Source organism: Pipistrellus kuhlii, unplaced genomic scaffold (genome assembly GCF_014108245.1).
Source record: "Pipistrellus kuhlii isolate mPipKuh1 unplaced genomic scaffold, mPipKuh1.p scaffold_m20_p_15, whole genome shotgun sequence".
Lineage (NCBI taxonomy): Eukaryota > Metazoa > Chordata > Mammalia > Chiroptera > Vespertilionidae > Pipistrellus > Pipistrellus kuhlii.
The window spans coordinates 40,903,970-40,922,137 of NW_023425460.1; the positions used below are offsets into that span (position 1 = coordinate 40,903,970).

At 44.1% G+C, this 18,168-nt stretch overlaps 1 protein-coding gene across 2 annotated transcripts in view; it reads left to right on the forward strand.

Annotated features, from left to right (window-relative positions):
- The first annotated feature begins 2,315 nt into the window (after positions 1–2,315).
- The window catches only part of ATRNL1 (attractin like 1), a 402,177-nt gene continuing 386,324 nt past the window's right edge, over positions 2,316–18,168 (forward strand). For both annotated transcript variants that reach the window (XM_045582133.1, XM_036439164.2), the window contains exon 1: positions 2,316–2,793. In XM_045582133.1, the coding sequence (XP_045438089.1) occupies positions 2,501–2,793 (293 nt within the window). In that variant the 5' untranslated portion in view covers positions 2,316–2,500. The remainder of the gene's footprint in view (positions 2,794–18,168) is intronic.

Below are 18,168 nucleotides of genomic sequence, written 5' to 3' on the forward strand. Positions count from 1 at the left end.
AGGGAGAGGGAGAGATAGAAACATCAGTGATGAGAGAGAATCATTGATCGGCTGCCTCCTGTACGCCCCACTTGGGAGATCGAGCTGAAAAAAGTCACCAGAATCAAAGGGTGACCTCCTGGTTCATATGTCAATCAATGCTCAACCACTGAACCACACCAGCTGGAATGCAGAATGTTCTCTTCTCTTCTTCCTCTATCCTGAGTGCTCTCAAAGAATCATCTTGGTATAGAAAATATGTGGAAGGAAGAAGGGGCTGTCTTAAGTTTTAAGGCACATGTGTCAAACACAAGGCCCTCGGGCCAAATCCGTCCCGCCAGGCCTTGCAATGTGGCCCGCACCGCGCTGTCATCACTGCACTCCGCTGCGTTTCCATCACAATGACAGTTTATGACTGTTCAGTAAACCATTCGGCCCGCGATTTAGGCTGGATTTTAGATTTTGGCCCCTTCTCTGATTGAGTTCGACACCCCTATTTTAAGGTTTGAGGATGCCATTTCAAATACTGGTTTTATGGGAGAACTGTGACATTTTTTTTTTTTCTTATATAAATAAAAATCATGGTTTTTCTTTTTCTACTTTCCAAGGAGCCACCTCTTTATGGACCTTTGTTTTCTTCAAGTTACTGCTGAAGTCTTTTCAAATCAAGCCAACCCGTGAATGTATTCAAAGCATCTGCTGATAGAAACAGCCTGGTAAATACCGGGAAAAAGCACGCAAGTGTTGAAAGCTTGGTTCACTGCTTTACTCCTCCTTTGCCATTGATAAATCTTGCCCAGTCTCTATGCTCATCTGTGGAATGGGGTTAATGGCGGATTTCATCTGCCAAGTGGGGATCACAGAGATTAGAGGAGATGACGTGGGCACATCATGCCCCAAATAAACACGCGGTTGAATCTCAACAATAATATTATGACTGTGTGGTCACAACTACAACTCTTCTCCATTTGCTGTCAGAAATGCCTCTGGCGGATTCCAGATTCCTTTTGGTCCTGCCGGCTCTTCTTTGGAGGGGGTCCAGTAACCTTGCAGAAACGTGAGGCTACGCGGCTGCAGTTTGTTAGCCGGGCTCTTTCTCAAAGGGCTCCAATAAGGCTCCAAAGTACAAAGCAACCATGTCAGCAGCATGTGCCATCAAATCTTGGAAAGTCATCTGAAGGAGGCAAGATTGCCGCTTTGGAAGCTAAGGGGCTCATTTTGGGCATCCTTTCTACTCTTCTTAAAAAAAAAAAAAAAAGGCCACGATGTTGCAATATTTTTCAAGGCAAAATACTGTCCCAGATGGAGGAGGAAACACTGAGGAGCAGCAAAGGCGATAACTTGGGGTTCCCAGGCGACTTGGGCGCGGGGGGGGGGGGGGGGGGGGACTGAATCCCGCGGACCTCAGAGGGGGGCGGGGAGTCCCCGGTCCTCCAGTCCCCAACCCCAGCCCCTCCCAGCTCCTGCGAACCCCACAACGTGCTGCCCACGCTCAGCTCTTTGTGTGCAGTTGGAGTTTTTAAGAAAAAAACCCCAAACAAATAAAGAAAGCGAAGAAGTGAAAAAGAAACGGGCCGGAGGAGGATGGGGTGGAGGGACGGGGAGCCCCAGGAAAGGGGGCTGCACTTTTGCAGGCGCAGACGGCGGGCGCGGAGGCTTCTTTCTGCTGAAGCTGCCCAGCGGGTCCCGAGCTGATCCTCCGTGTGGGGATCAGGGGGCCCCGTGGGGCGCGGGGGGCCGGGCTCCCCGGCAGCGCGGCTCCCACCTGGGGGCCGGCCACCCCTCGGCTCCCGGGCCGGGCGGGGGGCGCGCACGGGGGAGTCCCGGATCCGCGTGAAGGCGGGGCGAGACCATCACCCTGGGCTGGGGGGGCCGCGGGCAGGCGGCAGGCGGGGGGCGGCCGTCCGGCGCCCTGCAGGCTCCAGCTGCAGCGATCGTGGCCGGTTAGCGATCCGAGAGCGGAACTGGCTGCCGGGGGCCATCGGCCGCCCGCCGGGAGGTGCGAGGCTGACTCCCCGCTCCGCGCACCCCCCTCGCCGCTTGGACGCGCCCACCTCGGGGCTCCGGGCCCCGCCCTGCCTGGCGCACGGGGCTCGGAGCGGAGGCAGTTGGCGCGAGCCACGGGCGAGGCGGGGCCGCGAGGAGCGGGGTCCCCTCCCCCGGCAGGTCCCCCTCCGGCAGGTCCCCCTCCGGAGCGCCCCGCGCAGCCCGCCTGCACCCCGCCCCCAGCCCGGCCCGGGGCGCCGCGGCGGAGGGAGGGCTCGGCCGGCCGGGGAGGAGGAGGAGGAGGAGGAGGAGGAGGAGGAGGAGGGGGAGGACAAGGTCAGCAGCCGGGGAGGCGATGCCCGAGCACGGCTGGAAGGCGCCGAGCGGAGGCGATCTGAGCCTCCAGCCGGGGCAGCGGGGCCGGGGCCGGCGCCGGTGAAGAGCACGGTTTCCTCCGGGCGGATTCCTCCCCCGGAGCATCCCCGTCCGCGGCCGCGGGCGCAGCGTCCCCCGGGCGGGGGCGCCGAGGAGGAACATGGAGCCGGGACCCCCCGATCGCGCGGGCCGCCCGCAGCCGGCGGGGCCCCGGAGGGCGCGGGCTGGGGCTGGGGCTGCGGGCGGCGGGGGCGCCTCCCTCTGGCCGCCGGCCGGGGGCCGCTGGCTGCTGCGCTACGGCTTCCTCTACCTGGCGCTGTGCGCGCAGGTGTCCCGGTGCAAGCCGTGCGACCGGACCGGCTCCTGCTTCTCCGGCCGCTGTGTCAACGCCACCTGCCTGTGCGAGCCCGGCTGGGTGGGGGACCAGTGCCAGCACTGCCAGGGCAGGTTCAAGTAAGTGCCATCGCGGGCTCCGGGACACGAGCCTCCTTCCTGCCCTGCCCCTCGCCCATCGCGGCCTCCGGGTCCCCGGGTTCCCCCCCCCCCCCTTACCCCCCTCTTCCCCCGGCGGCCTGGGGTCCCGGACCCGCCGCCCCCTCCTGGCCCCGCGCGGAGCACGGACCACCCACCCGCTCTGCACGCCCAGCGTTCCCCATGGTCCAGATGTGCCCGCAGCGACTCCTGGTCCCCCCCGCGGATCCAGATTTCCACGCTCATGACAGTGCCAAACACCATTTTGTTAGGACACACACATTTTTCCTTTTTTTTTTTTTAATCGAAAAATTATGCAAGTAACTCCTCCAGTCCTTGGGCATCAGGACATGCAGAAGCGCCAAGGTGAAAAGTTGTGGTCCCCCAGGACCTGCCCCTCCCTCCATCCCTCCCATCCTAGGGCTCTGTCTGGAAGGAGCCACTGCGAATGTTTTATTTAGGTCTGATAATGGCTCTAAGTGGAGTGAAGGATGGGCTTACTCTATGCCAAATACCGTTCGTCCTAAGCGCCCAGCGTGGATGATCTTATTTGTTTCTCACCAGCAACGCAGTGAGCTGCTAGAGAGAGAATGGACTGACGGAGAGAAATCGAGGCAGTGGGTGTAATTTGCCCAGGATGACACAGGAGAAGGGCCGATTGGTGACTGCAAATCGGCCAGCTTAACTCTAGAATGTTTCCTGTTAGCCGATACAGTGTGTTGAATTTGCCGGGACACTCTGAAACTGAGAAACGAGAGAGTGATTTTTGGTTAGATAGAAGAAGAAGGAAATGCCCGGGCTTTTTAATGTGGGGATGATGATGGGGTTTCCTAACTGCTTATGTCCCTGTCAGCTGTGGTATGGCAGCATTCGGTTTTCCTTTCTTTTTCTTTCCCCCCAAATATTTTTGTTGATTTCAGGAAGGAAGGGAGAGGGACAGAGAGAGAGAGAGATAGAAACAGCAGTGATGAGAGAGAATCGTTGATTGACTGCCTTCTGCACGCTGCCTATTTGGTATTGAGCCCACAATGAGGGCATATGCCCTAAGTGGGAATCGAACTGTGACCTCCTGGTTCATAGTTGGATGCCCAACCACTGTCACTGGTCAGGTGGCTTTGGTTTTTCTGAAACTCAAGGCCCTAGGAATGTGCATTTAAAATAGTAAAGATGCTTTCTCCCTATTGGATATTTATTGCATTCATTCCTGCCTGATCTGAAAAGAAATGGGTAAATGTGGGGGAGCAGAAAATAAGATAGTGGAGGCCATCAGGGTAGCTGTTGAGTCATTGCAGTTAAGTCATTGAGTAAGTCGTCTTCTTATCCTTCTAGATATTTAACAAAGTTTTCTGCTTGGTTTATGGCTCTGAAATTACTTTATGTAGATTACTAATATTTATGGTTAGGATGATAGCACAATCTAAGTGAAATGTCTCTTAGGTTCTAAGATCAAGGTGAACATGCCTTGTTAGGGTTTTATAGGAAAGTTTCCTGGGAGTTCTAAACCCAGTATATTTTTCTTATTTATTTTTTCTCTGTTACTGATTAAAACAATGCCCCTAAAGCTCAATGTAAAAATTTATTTTTTAAAAATAGTTTTTTAAAATTAATTTTTTTTAAAATTTTAGGTAGATCCTACTATTTAATTTATGACAGGCTTTTGGAAGTGAAATCTCAAAATGAAATTTCATGAACTTCATGTGTAGCAATAGGATGAAATGTTTCCCAGTTTCACAAATTAGTATAGTAGTACTAGAGGCCTGGTGCATGAAATTTGTGTGTGTGTGTGTGTGTGGGGGAGGGTGGAAGGGCGGGGAGCTCAGTCCTGCCTGCACCTGGAGCCCCTTGATTGCTTTGGGGGAGGGGGCCATTGATAGGCCCGCAGAGGGAGGCTCTTTGGGGTGATGGTGGGCCCCCCTCCCCTCCTGCCACCAATCGCATCGCACCCACCTTGGCTGGCCTGATGCCAGTGGGTGTCATAGCATGGTCGTCTTGCTGTTCAGCTGTTTGGTGGATTTGCATATTTTACACTTTTATTATTATAGACACTTAAAAAAAAAAATACACTTCTTTGTCTGACCAGTGTGGCTCAGTGGTTGAGTGTTTGATTGCCAGTCAGGGCACATGCTCAGGTTGTGGGCTTGATCCCCCGTGTGGGACATGCAGGAGGCAGCCAATCAATGATTCTGTTTCATCACTGATGCTTCTATCTCTCTCTCCTTCTCCCTTCCTCTCTGAAATCAATAAAAACACATTAAAAATAAAATAAAAAACACTTCTTAAAAAAAAAATCTTGGGAGCGATGACAATTTAAAGTTTAGAAAAGAGTTTCAAGATAAGGAAAGGTATCATACTGAAGTATGCCTATTAGCTAGCCTTTTTTACTTAAGTGTTCTTAAACTTTTGTTCTGACTAGAGTAGCCAATCTCTTTATTGAACAGGAGAGATTTTGAACCTACGAACTGGGAGCCAGCAATGAAAAAAGACATACCCATTTTTTTTACATCTCTTTGTACATAATTAAGAAGATTGGCTGATTCCTGTGTAATTCAGGGATATTGGCCTTCGTGTGGGCGGATTCGCTCCATCTGTCTAAGGATAAAATTGCTACCGTCCTGGGAAGCGCCTGTCTACTGTGTGTAGTATTGGCCTCTTGAATCAGCTAGATCAGCAGCCTGTAGCCTCACCAGCAGATGTTGTCCCACCAGCAGATGCTGTCACAGTAGGAGAGATCGCAGATCAAGTTAAAGCGAGTTTAAATAACAGAGATGGTGTCCGTAAGCACAGCCCATTCGTGAGTAAAACAGGAATAGCTTTTTTCCGTATAGATACAGGCAACCATCAACCCTGAACGAATCACTGAATGCTCTTCATTTCCTTGGAAACTGTATTCTGTTGATAAGTAGAATACATTTCATTTCTCTGTGGAATACAAGCTATTAATTAGAGAACATATAACTCGTACAGTTCTGGGTTTGGCTGTGTACTGTTAGGGGTAAGAAAATGTGGTATTTTCTATCAAAGGGAAGACTCAAGTTAGAAGAAAAGAATGCTTCCTGGTAAAGGACACGTGGAGCCCAGAAAGGTTTATTTGAGGATGGTGGCGTGAAGTAATAACACAGTGGGAGAGACTTTAAGTGGAAATTCTCACTTCATTAATTATCCTGAAAGTCTCTTACTGAACTGGAGGATAGCAACCCAAACAAACAGGCATCAGGAGTGATGGGTCTTGGTAAGCAGGTGTCAAAATTAATTGGCCGGTTCCATGGTAACTTCGCTTTCCCCCCCCCACTGGAGGGATCTAAGGAAGAAGTGTTCTTCAGATGCTTCTGTAGAATGGAAGATTGGAGGCTGGGGGAGAAATGCAGAAGCAAATGTGATATCCAAAGTGGTACTTCAGTTCCCTTAGCATTGATTCCAGGCTTCCGTCTGTTTCCACTTGAAAAGAATAAAACACTCAGGATTTATAAGCCGTTCCTCACATAGGCAAAACAGAATGAACATTGATCTGCCGCTTCAGCAAACCTGGAAGATTTAGGACTGAGAATCAGAAAGGGTGAAGGCGATTTGAAATACAGTAATCAAGGATACGATATATGCTAATTCAAATTGTATTTACTTGAGTAGCTTAGTATGGCAGGCTAGAAAACATTTTGCTACAAAATTCATTGGCATAAACAGCATTCTCTTTTAGAAGCTGGTTGTTTAGAATTATTTTTGCAGAGTAGTTGAGGTTTATATTTATATATTTATATTCTGTGTTCCAACTTACACATTTTCTTGCTAATGTGACTTAGGAACCTATGACTTCTGATTTCTCTTAGGCAAACAAAATAACCTAAATTAATGCTCTGAGTTTGGAAAATATCTCATTATATTGTGAATAATTTGCAAGTGTAACTTTACTATTAAAACATTTAGTGAACATTTTCTTAAAATAATCTATTAAATCTTATTGCATGTTCACTGTATATACTTTTTAAATCATAGGTTAGTCAAATATGGATACTGAATTTCACACATTTATAATGAAAGTATTTATTTCTAGAGACAACAAACCAAAGATATAATATTAGGAATGAGGTTGCTATTATAAGCAAACAGAAGTAGGGTTAAAAGTATAAATGTTTTGCTTAAGCTTCTTATATACACACATGTACCTTGGAGTCCTTTTTATTAATGGTATGGAAACTATCAGTAACCTTAAAGTTAAATAGAATATTTCCTGTTCCTAGGTCTTCTTTATTTTTAATTCATAATATGTAATTTATATTCATGCATTTTTTGATTATTAAAAAGCATATAGTAGAATTTTAAAAATTGAGTTCTAGAGAGCAATGGAGGGAAGGGGGAGAGAGAAAGAGAAGAGAGAGAAGAGAGAGAAAAGAGAGAGAGAGAGAGAGAGAGAGAGAGAGAGAGAGAGAGAGAGAGAGAGAGACTTTGATGTGTGAGCAAAACAGCTTCAAACCTGGGCATGTGCCCTGTGCATGGGATGATGCCCAACCAACTGAGCCACCCCAGCCACGTAGTAGAAATTTTAAAATCATTTAGATTGAGTGTTTCTAAGATCCTACATTGGTAAAGTAAGCTACTTGTAGCATGGTTTTTCAAGACCACGTGTCTGCCTGGTTTGGCTCCTGTGACAGATGAGACTCAGATTTCCTCTTATTCCTGCAGTGGTCTTTAAGCTCCCTGGTAAGGGTCCCGTTCTTTTGAACCCTCTTTCCTCTCTGGTCTTCTTTTGTGGCTGATTACTAAACACCCTGCAAACCTTAGCTTATACTAGTATCTGTAGGAGGCTTTTCTGACTCCTCAAGCTATGTTACCCCATGTTACGTACCTTTATAGCACTATTGTTCCTCTTTAGTACGTTCAAATGAATTACTTAATTGCAATTGTAATTTTTTCCTCTACATTATTTATAAGAGCTACTTGAGGTATAATTGACATGCAGTAAACTGTATAATTTAAAAAGTTTTGACACGTGCCTCTGAAACTGTCACCGCCATCAAGATTATAAAAATGCCCAATCCACCCCAAATCCTCCCTTTCCTGCTGCTTCTCCCCGTCCCCAGGCAGCCGATAAGCCGCTTCCTGTCACTACGCTAGATTTGTTGGCATTTTCTGGAATTTTATACAAGCGGAATCATGCATTATGTATTCTCTTTTGTCTGACTTCTTTCACACAGCATATTTATTTTGAGACTCATTAAAGGTGTACTGTAATTTATTCCTTTTAATTCTTGAGTAGTATTCCAATGTGTGGCTACACCACAGTTTGTTTATTATTCATTCACCTGGTGATGGATATTGCCAGTTTGGGGGCTATTCTGTAGAAAGCTGCTCATAGTAGAAGTCTTTGTATGGACACAAGCTTTCATTTCTTTTGGGTAAATACCCTCCGTGGAATGGCTGGATCATATAGTGGGTGGTTACATGCTTTACTTCTTAACTGACAAGCTATTTTCACAGGTGATTGTTTCATTTGCATTTCCACCAGCAGTGCCTGAATGTTCTAGTTAATTCACATCCTCACCAGCACTAGGTATAGTTAGTCTTTTAAATTTCTGTGGCTTGAGTAAGTATGTTGTGCTATCGCATTGTGGTTTTTTAAAATATATTTTATTGATTTTTTGACAGAGAGAAAGAGAGAGGGATAGAAAGGTAGAAACTTCGATGAGAGAGAATCAGCTGCCTCTTGCACAATCAACTGCCTCTTGCATAATCAGTTGCCTCTTGCACACCTCCTACTGGGGATGTGCCTGCAACCAAGGTACATGCCCTTGACTGGAATCGAACCTGGGACCTTTTAGTCCGCAGGCTGACGGTCTATCCACTGAGCCAAACCGGTTTCGGCTTGTGGTTTTAATTTCACTTCCCTAGTGACTAATGTTGAGCATCTTGTCATGTGCTTACCTGCCATCTGTAGATCTTTGCTGAGGTATCCGTGTAAATCTTTTGCACATTTTTTACATTTTTTTCTTTTTATGAGTTCTTTATCTATTCTGGATACTTCTTATCAGATATGTCATTGGGAAATATTTTCTTCCAGTCTGGGGCTTGTCTTTTCATTCTCTTAGCAGTGTTTTCAAAGAAAAGAAGTTTTGAATTTGTCGAATTCCAGGTTATCATTTTTTTCTTTTATGGATTGTGTTAGAGCTAAGAAAACTTTGCCTGAAGCAAATATTTTCTTTTTCTACAAGTTTTGTAGTTTTAGATTTTATATTTAGAGTCCATTTTGAGTCAATTTCTGCATATGATGAGAGGTATGGATGTCAATTCATTGTTTCTGCAAATAGATATTAAATTGTTTCAGGACCGTTTGTTGAAAAGATTATTCTTTCTTGGCTGAAGTGGCTTTGTACCTTTGTTGAAATCAGTTCTTCATACTAGTATATCTCTGAGTCTATTTCTGGACTCCTCTGTTCCATTTATCTCTTTGTCTGCTTGTATGTCAAGACAGTAATATCTTGCCCTAGTTGGTTTAGCTCAGTGGAGAGCGCATTGGAGCTGGATTTGATTCCAGTCAAGGGCACGTACCTTGGTTGCAGGCTTCTCCCCAGCCCGTGTCCTGGTCGGGGCACATGTGTTTCTCTCACATCGATATTTCTCTGTCTTTCTCGCTCTCTTCCACTTTCTCTAAATATCAATGCAAAAGTATCCTTGGATGAGGATTAAAAAAAAAAAAAAGACCACAATATCTTGGTTATTGTAGTTTTATAAGTCTTGAATTCCATTTCAGTTATTTTGGCTACTTAATTCCTTGGCATTCTCATATGAATTTCAAAATCAGCTTGTTTATTTCTAGGAAAACATTGCTGGGATTTCATTTGGGATTGTGTTGAACCCATAGGTCAGTTTGAGGGATAATTGGCACCTTATCAATATTGAGTTTTCTGGCACATGGACATGGTATATCCAAGTTCTAGGTCTTCTTTAATTTTAGCAATATTTTAAAATATTCAGTGAACAGGTCTTACCACTTTTTGTCAGATTTTCCCCTAAGCATTTCATATTTTTTGATGCTGTTGTAAAGGATATGCTTTTTTATTTATTTTTTTTTTTTTAGTTTCAATGTCTATTTGTTGCTGTTACGTGGAAATACAAATGATTTTTGTATATTAATATTGCATCCTTCAATCTTGCTGATCTCATTGTAGTAGATTTTTGTAGATACCTTATGATTTGGAGATAGATAATTATGTTGTCTGCAAATTAAGAGACTCTTAATCCTTTCTTTGTAATCTGGGTGCCTTTCATTTTTCTTGCCTTATTTCACTGGCTGGGTCAGCCATTAACATGATGTATACAACTGGTGAGAGTGGTCACCTGTGTCTTATTTCTTTTTTTAAAATATATTTTATTGATTTTGTACAGAGAGGAAGGGAGAGAGATAGCAAGTTAGAAACATCGATGAGAGAGAGTCATCGATCAGCTGCCTCTTGCACACTCCCTACTGGGACCCTTCAGTCCCCAAGCCGACGCTCTATCCACTGAGCCAAACCGGTTTCGGCCTGTGTCTTATTTCTGATATAAGGGGAAAATATTTAATCTCTAACCATAAAAAGTCAGTTATCTGTAAGTTTTTATAAATCCTTTTGTCACATTGAGGAAGTTCCTTCTCTTCCTAATTTCCTGGGAGTTTTTTTAGAGAGCAGAGGCCTGGTGCACAACATTCCTGTACTTGTGGGGGGCAGGAGGGTCCCTCAGACCAGTCTGTGCCCTCAGCCCTCTTGCAGTCTCCCTGCGGGAGCCAGCCTCAGCTGTCAGCCGGACATCCCCCTGAGGGATCCTTAGTGCTGCCGAGGAGGCGGGAGGGGCTCCTGCTACCGCCGCTGCACTTGCCAGCTGTGAGCTCGGCTCAGGGCTTCTGGCTGAGTGACCCCCCATCCACAACCCCCCCGTGGAAGTGCACTGACCGCCAGGGGCCAGCTCCTGCATTGAGCACCTGCCCTTTGGTGGTCAGTGCGTGTCATAGTGACCGGTCGTTCTGCCATTCGGTCAATTTGCATGTAGCCTTTTATTATATAGGATGGATATTGAATTTGTTAAACATTTTTCATCTGTTAGTATTATATCTTTGTTTCTTTTTAAAGCATGTTACTATGATGTATTATTTAATTTTTGAATGTTATTCTAACCTTACTTCCTAAGATGAATCCCAGATATTAGAAATATATGTTCATGACAGAAATATCTTTGTCCAGTTTTAGAGTCAGGGTAATGCTGGCCTCGTAGAATGAGCTGGTTCTCTCCTGTTCAGTTTTCTGGAAGAGTTTATATAGAATTGGCACTATTTCTTCTTTATGTGTTTGGTAGAATTCACCAGGGAAGCCCTCAAGGCTTAGAATTTTCTTTAACTTCAAATTCAATTTATTTAATATAAATTCTATTTTTTAAATGTATGTAACTATAAGTTCAGTTTATTTAATATTTATAGCCTATGGCATTTTCTTTGTGGGAAGGCTTGCAACTATGTAATAGGTGTGTGGATATTCATTTTATCTATCTTTTTTTTTCTTTTTTTCTTTTTTTTTTTGAGTGAGTTTTGGTAGATTGTGTCATCTAAGTTTTCAAACTTATGGGCATACAATTGCCCATAATATTTCCTCAATATTCTTACAAAATCTTTGGGGTCTTTAGTGATATTTCTTCTTTCATTTCTGATATTGATAGTTTATGTTTCTCCTTTCTTGCTTAGTCTGGCAGGACATTTATTAATGCTATTGATTTTTTTCTCAAAGAATATATGTTTGGTTTCATTGATTCCTGCTATTTTTTGTTGTTGAAGTTTTCAGCTTCATTGATTGCTGCTTCCTTTGGTTTTGATATGCTTTTCTTAACCTAGTTTCTGAAGTTAAAAAGCTCAGGGAATTAATTTGAGATGCTTCCTCCATTCTCCAGTTGGGAGGATGAAGGGAGCTGAGGACGCTGTCATTTGCTTCGTGCAGGGCAGAAACGGTCCACCCCACAGTCTGCGGCTGCTGGACCCCACTGGTGTGGGCCAGGGCTGCTTCCTTTTTGCTGATAGTCCCTTAGTGCAAGCAGGGAGGGATGAGGAGACTTCACCTTCACCTTCTTCCACAGCAGGGAATGGGAGAGACCTATTATTTTTTAGGTAAAACATAAACATTTAGAAAATTAAAGTACTGCGTAAATTAGAAAATTTCAAGTACAATAGATCCCTCTGTCTCATAAAAATAGAAAATTTAAGAGCATTGTCCAAGCTTTGGTGTGTTGTTTAATCCCAAGCTTCATTTGTATTTTAAAAATATATATATTTTAAAGTATATTTTTATTGATTTCAGAGAAGAAGGGAGAGGGAGAGAGAGATAGAAACATCAATGATGAGAGAGAGAATCATCCTGCAACCTGGCAGGTGCCCTTGACAGGAATTGAAGCCAGGATTCCTTAGTCTGCAGGCTCATGCTCTATCCACTGAGCTAAACTGGCTAGGGCTAAAACTTTTTTTTTTTTTTTATTGTTTTTCTTTTAGAGAGTGAGGAAGGGAGAGGGAGAGACAGAGAAACATCCATGTGAGAGCCCAACATGGATCTGCTGTCTCCTGCATGCCTCCTACCCAGGATGGAGCCCTCAATCCAGGCATGAGCTCTGACCGGGAATCAAACTAGCGACTTCTGGTTTACAGGAGGATGCCTCACCAACTGAGCCACACCGCGCAGGGCCGTTTGTATTTTTTTTTTTTTTTGGCAATATAATCATATTGATAATGATTTCCCCCCTCCCAGAAATTAGAACTTATTGTTTCGTGTAAGAATAATACATTAAAACGAGTATATCAAAATGTACATTTTGAGAGGAAAAGTAGTAGAATGTGGTGGACCAAAGCTTTTACATTTATTGCCTTTTTTTACTGCTGATGGAAAGCTTAGAAGGAAGATAATGCTCTTCTCGTCTTACAGCGGGAAGAGAGAGGAAAGGCCTGACGCAGTGATTTACGCAGAGTCTCATGGCTGCTGGGTGACAGTGAGCTGTCAGGTCATGTCTGTCTCGCCCTTTGCCAAAGCAGCCATCTTCAATGCGAGCTTTCTTCTTCATGCTCCCTCATTATCATATGCATTTGCAGATAGCACCGGGGTTATTTAAGAGGATGCATTTTGGTACCAAACTGAGGGGGAGTTGAGATCTCTCTCTGCCATTGTGCCATGAACTCCAGATGGATTTGTGTTGCTGCCTCACTGAACACTGGATAACGTTTCTCTCACTTCGTTTTTAAAACAATCGTATGCCATAAGCACTGTCGTTATAACTCTCTTACACGCAAGGAAACTGAGGCTTAGGGGGGCTGACTGACACGCCCACGAAGTGACCAAGGTCAGCTGAGAGTCTTGCAGCTCTTCCGAAGTGTTGTCTTTACTTTCAGTTTCTCAGCCATGCGTCTTTTATTCTTCAGCGAAAGGAGAATATTCTAGAGTCCTTAGGTGTCCTTCGCAAGGTCAATGGGAATGGGTGCATTTTGCAGTACACAAAGATACCGAAAGGAAATCCCCGCTGATCAAACAGATCAAACAGCAATATTGTACTTGTCCCCAAGCATATTACTGGGATGTATAATATAACTTTTTAAAAATATATTTTTATCATTGTTTTTAGCGAGGAAGGGAGAAGGAGAGTGAGAGAGAAAAACATGAGAGACGCCCCCACTGGGGATCAAGCCTGCAACCCAGGCGTGTGCCTTGAGCGGGAATCGAAGCGTGACCTCCTGGTTCATAGGTCGATGCTCAGCCACTGAGCCATGCCGGCCAGGCTGACAGTTACTTTTAATGTCAGGTTCCTGGATGGGTTGTGAGTAGTTGGCGAACCCTCAGATTTGTATATGAATTATTATTCATGTGAATTTTCGTAGGCAGGAGGGTATAGCTTTTAAGAGATTCTCCGAAAGTGATCTCATCCCAACATGGTAAGAATCACTGTATTATAGGAATGCAAGCTAAATAATGGTCAATGTATGAGCAGTTAAAAAAATGGGACCAGGTGGACAGAGAATGCAGAATTGAGAGAGGGGACATAGAACATACTGTGAAGGAAATGAATAAACGCCAGCTCAGTGTGCAGACAGGGAAACGTTAATACCAATGATATAATCCAGAGATCCTCTTTATCCATTTTGCTTAAAAATAAACCAATAAGCTGTTAAATAATATTTTAATTAAGAGCACAGTTTTAGTCCAGCCAGAGTGGCTCAGTGGTTGAGAATCGGCTTATGGACCAGAAGGTCACGGTTCGATTCCCTGTCAGGGTACACGCCCGAGTTGTGGGCTGGATCCCCAGTTTGGGGTGTGCAGGAGGCAGCCAATCAGTGAGTTCTCTCATCATTGATGATTCTCCCTCTGCCTCTCCCTCCCTCTCTGAAATCAATTTATATATATATATATATATATATATATATATATATATATATATATATATAATTTATTTATTTTAAATAACACTTTGAAAACAGACCTCCATGTGAGGCTGGTGTACAACAGCAGCCCCGATGGGACCTGACTATTTCTCATTGAGTGGTTATGCCAGCACAAAAACCTTAGTCATCGATACATAGGATTTATTGTTTCAGAGACTTTGAATAAAAAAAGATTGAGTTTTCTTACTTTTTATAATGTCTTAATCAAATTTTGTATTCATAGTCAGGATAGAGAACAGCACTTCCACTGATCTAATTTAGCTCTGCTTAATGTTTGCGCTGGTTTTCTGCATATGGCAGCGGCCACTCCTATGATACAGTCCAGTTTGAGCAGGGATTCTAGACTGCGCAGCTATAGCTGGATGAGACATAGGCAAGGCAGATGGGCATGTGCGGGCATCTAGACAGGGACTGGCAGACTTCTTCTGTGAAGGGCCAGATAGTAGGTATTTTCGGCTTTGCAGGCCAGATGGTCTGTGTTGCCACTACTCAGCTCTGTTCGCGTAGCATGTTAGCAATCTCACACACATGTAAACAAATGTGCATTCCAGTAAATCTTCATTTACACACACAGGCAGTCGGCCAGTCGTTTCTGCAGTCCTGATCTAGAATCGCATGCCAGGATGGTTCCCAACTGAGGACAGGAGCGCGACAGGATTAAAGAAAGAATAAGTTTGTGGTTTGAAACTTAGAGTGCATTGTAGAAGCAGCATTAGAAACAGTTGTTATGTAGGAGGCCGAACTCTATCCAGCTCATTCCTGGAGACCTCCACACCGCTGGACAGGAGGGCATCAGGAGTAAGAAGTACGGAAAGGTTGGAAACCAGGTGTTTGTCATGCTGGAGTGGAAGACTTCCGAATGAGAAGAGCGGTTCCAGATGGTGAGGATGCCCCGATGTGCCCGTGTGGGAGTGCTGGGTTCAAGTGGCAGGGAGGTGAAGGAGGCGGGTGCTGGAGAAGAGGGCAGGGCACTGCGAAGGGAGAGTTGTTCTCACTGTGGGAGTGGCAGGGCTTTCCTCTCTTACTCCTGCACAGTCTCCTACTGGGGATCCGGCCTGCAGCCATGGCATGTGCCTCACCAGGAATGGAACTACTGCCTCCTGGTTCCCAGGCCGATGCTAACCACTGAGCCATGCCGGCTAGGTGGGAGAAGGATTTCTTCATGGAGCCTCTTAGGGATCTATGCTTAGGCTGACATCCAGAGGAAACTTTTATGCAAGTCTCCTGCATGTTACCTTGCTTATTGAGAGGATGGAAGTAATATTGACTTGGATGTTGTGATAAGGACATCTCCAAGTCTTTATTGCTATTCTTTATTTGTTGAGATATCATTTTGCTGGTTTCCTTTAGCTCTTTAGCCCATTGAAAACAGTTGAATTAGTCAAGCACACCCAGTGTCTGTTTCCTCAGGGACAGTTTCTGTTAGCTTCTCTGAAGAGCGTACTTTCTTGTTTCTTTGCATGCTTGTAATTTTTTGTTGTTGGAGACTGGACATTTGATTATTATAATACTAGAGGCCTGATGCACGGAATTCTTGCAAGGGGCTCAGCCCTCAGAGCCCCTCGCAGCCCCAGCCGGCCCTCGCAGCCTTGGCCAGCCCTAGCAACCCGGTTCTGTCCGGAAGGTTGTCCAGACGGTCGGTTGTTCTGCTGATTGGTCTAATTAGCATATTAGCTCTTTATTATATAGGATGACATATACCCTGTTTCCCCGAAAATAAGACAGTGTCTTATATTAATTTTTGCTCCCAAAGATGCACTAGGTCTTATTTTCAGGGGATGACTTATTTTTCCATGAAGAAGAATACAGTACACATTAATTGTTAAATGAAACTAAAGGAAATTTATTACCTGTATACGGTATGGTTGTACGGTAGTTGTCAACACAAACCAGACAAACTGTGAATCCTACAGTATCAAGAATTTACTCATTTATTCAATGACAATCATGTCATCATCTTCTGGAACATCATCATAACAATCCAATTCCTGAATTTCCTGGTGAATTTCTTGTAACTCCATTTCTTTCAGAATCAGTGGACCAAATCTCTCATGTTTCGCAATAGCATTCTGAGACAGAGCCTAGGGGGGTGGGGGGGCTTATTTTCAGGAGGATGCCTTATATTTCACTTAGAAGGAAACCTGTAAGTAGGTCTTATTTTCAGAGGATGTCTTATTTTGGGGAAACACGGTAATAGAAATCAGATTCTTCCCCCTCCTGAGGGTTCCTTTTTATTGTTTCTGTGTGTCATCATTGTGTACTTGTTCAGTGACTTCCCTAACCGAGTTTTTGTAATGACAGTATTCTTTGTTGTGTGTGGTCTCTAAAGTCTCTGTTCCTTTGGCTTGTGGTCAGGTGGTATTTAAAAAATTTCCGCGAGTGCTGGAGCCAAGCACAAATAAGGAGCTCTCCCGGGCCTTGTAGATGGACTGTTGTGGCACTCCTTCCGTGCTTAGCCAGGTTGCCTATGACTCGGCCTTCGCCTCACTTCCTTCTGGTTCCCAGTGGGAAAATTAGCCGGAGGCGAAAGGGTAGGTCTTCTCATGTCTTTCTGAGCTCAGGGTCTGCCCAAATTCCCAGGCCCATGTACTGAGCAGCTTCTGAATGTCCTGCTTCTTCAAAGAATCTCACTCCCCACATTTTCTCCCAGGCTATTGGCGTACCTATTGTTTGCCTTACTCTAATGTTTTGACTCAGCCAGCAGGGGCTGTTCATATTTGCTTTCAGTGTTTTGTGTAGTGCCTTCTGTGGAGCTGCTTTCTTGCTCTGGAGGACTATCCCTAGGATGATTTTCATACAATGTCATATCGATTACTGTGTATAGTCTTGTCTTACTCATTACTCATTGATCCTCTGAATCACTCGCAGTTCCCCAAAGATATCATGCTATTTCATGAACCTCCAAGTCTTCACACATACCTCTTCCAGGAATACTGTTACATGCTCTTCTTTTTATATGTATTTTTAATATCTATACCAGATAAAATTAGATAATACTCAGTTTAGGATTTTTGTATGAGAGATACTTATAAATTTTTTTTTTTTTCTTGTTTTGGTTTAGTCAAGTTGTACTTTAAAAACAACTTTTGCATTCCATCTAAAATGTCAAATTTATTAGTATGAAGTTCTTAATATATTATTCTTCCTGTAGCATGAGTAGTAATGTTCCTCATTTCCTTTTTGATAATGGCAATCAATATTTTCTCCTTGAGTAGTTTTGATACGGGGTTATTAATTTACTAGTCTTTATTAAGCCAACTTTTAATTATATAAATTTTCATTATTATAAGACTGTTTTCTGTTTCAGAGGTTTCTGCTTTTATTATTCCCTTATACTTTCATGTTGTTTAATTTATTGTCTTTTTCTAGGTTTTTTTGAGTCATAATTGATTATCAATTTTCTAATGCATACATTTAGAATTAGAAATTTCTCTCTAAACACTGATTTAGCTTCATCTTATAAATTTTGATGTGTTGTGGTTTTGGTATTCAATTAAAAATATTGTCTAATTGTCCTTGTGACTTACAAGTCTGTTGGTGAATTTGAAACATTAGGAGCCTGAGTGTTCTGGCAGGTCTAGTACCACCTGAAGCCAATTGCAGGTCTGGGGGTTTTCTGTCACCCATTTCAGAGGCTGCCAGAAGCTCTCAGCCTTTGGCAGTATCTTCTAAACAGACAGATTTCTCCCCCGCAAAAGTAGCTTTGAATGCCTGGAATTTGCAACTTCTTCATCTTGGCTTGGCAGATCTTACCATTTTGCTCCTTACAGCATGCTTTTAAGATTTTAAAATGGTTCTTAGCTTTTTAAATTGTCCTCAGTGGTGGGTTTGTCCGAATTACCTCATCTGACATTATTGGAAGTGAAAAATCAGTACAAACGATTTAGCCTGTTATTTAACTGTGCTTTCAATTTCTCATCTTGACTATAGGA